We start from the raw sequence: 1,470 nt of genomic DNA on the forward strand, positions 1-1,470 counted from the left end.
ATATCTCTCTACCAAAACTCTCTAACTAAATAATTTGATACTCAAAAAGAATATTGAATAAAATAAATAAATAAATAAATATAGAAAATGAAAAAAAATTAACTAAAAGATTGAGTCAACCCAGAGAAGCGTGGACTCTCCACTCTTGGGCACTTATATAAACCCTTCCTCACTTTTCAAACTCGAAAAAAACAAAAAAACAAAAAACTTACTAAAGAGAAGAATTGAAGAAAGAGTTCTTGATTTGGGCCATGGTTTGCGTTTCAGAATCCTCAGATTCTTCCAAGCATAACCGTTCCAATGGCTTCTTTGTAGCAATAACTGCCGTCTTTTCTCTCCTCGCGAAACGTGCCAGCCGCCTCAAGTCCAAACCGAAATTTGCCGCGGCCAAAACCGTGACGGGCGGAGGTTTTGACGACGATGATTGGAAAATTGAGTTGAGGACGCCGCCGCCAAAATCTCCGTTGGCAGGGCCAAAGAAGCTGCTCAACAATATAAGCAGCAAGGCGTTGCTGTCGTTCGGCCATCACAACCAGAAGAAGAAGGAAGGTGGTTGTAGTGCCGGGGCGGAGGATGGTTGGGGCGACGGCGGAGTGTGGCAGAAGGAGATACTGATGGGAGGGAAGTGTGAGCCGTTGGATTTTTCCGGCGTTATATATTACGATATCAACGGAAAGCAGGTGAGTGAGGTTCCTCTTAGGTCCCCACGCGCCAGTCCCTTGCCTGGGTATCTCACGCGCCCTAGACAAGAAGCTCACTGAGAAAAAGAAAAGAAAAATAGAAAATGATATGTATTATTACTATTATGATTCATTTCAGTTATTAGATTAATAATCATTAGCCTAAACGGATATGCTTTGCAAAAACGCTTCTTTAGATTTTCTTTTCTTTAGTTTGATTTATTAGTATACTTTTAGTGTTGTTGGAGACTTGGTTTTTCACGTATAGAGTTTGTGATGATGAAATTCAAAATTGTGAGACGTGTATGTGTTCTAGTTTTCAAGTGTGAATTTGAGTGAGTTTGGGGAATGCTTTCATCTATTTATGGCACTAACTTGCTTTAGGAGGGAGCATAATTATGGATTCTTAATATAACTTCTTTTTTTTTACTATTATAAATGAAATTATGTAGTTATAATTCAATGCGCATATGAAGTTGGTTTTAATAAAATTCATTGAGTGCCATGTAGCTACATAAATAATTAAATGAGAGGTCATTTGATGTTTGTGTGTAATTAGATTCTGCGATTGAGTAATAGCATATGGAAATGAAAATTAATGATGTGTATTTAATTATTCAATAGTGCTTTTGGGAGATTATAAAAAGAGTAATTTTACACGTATAAATATTTTTGACAATTAAATTTAATTAATTTAATTTAATATTAAAAAATTATTATTATCATTTTTATTTATTTAATATTACTCACTCAAATTTTATTATTTAATTTAGTTAAATTTAATTTTAAA

General features: G+C 34.7%; 1 protein-coding gene across 1 annotated transcript; it reads left to right on the plus strand.

Annotated features, from left to right (window-relative positions):
- Positions 1 to 191: 191 nt before the first annotated feature.
- LOC107469299 (uncharacterized) lies at positions 192 to 1,050 on the plus strand. Its single transcript, XM_016088683.3, has one exon. It carries the CDS (start codon positions 252 to 254, stop codon positions 759 to 761), a length of 510 nt encoding a protein of 169 aa, XP_015944169.1. The 5' UTR covers positions 192 to 251; the 3' UTR covers positions 762 to 1,050.
- Positions 1,051 to 1,470: the final 420 nt, after the last annotated feature.

Source organism: Arachis duranensis, chromosome 1 (assembly GCF_000817695.3).
Source record: "Arachis duranensis cultivar V14167 chromosome 1, aradu.V14167.gnm2.J7QH, whole genome shotgun sequence".
Lineage (NCBI taxonomy): Eukaryota > Viridiplantae > Streptophyta > Magnoliopsida > Fabales > Fabaceae > Arachis > Arachis duranensis.

Excerpts from the sequence above, each read along its gene's own strand:
- LOC107469299 (XM_016088683.3), top strand. The coding sequence starts at position 252 with ATGGTTTGCGTTTCAGAATCCTCAGATTCTTCCAAGCATAACCGTTCC.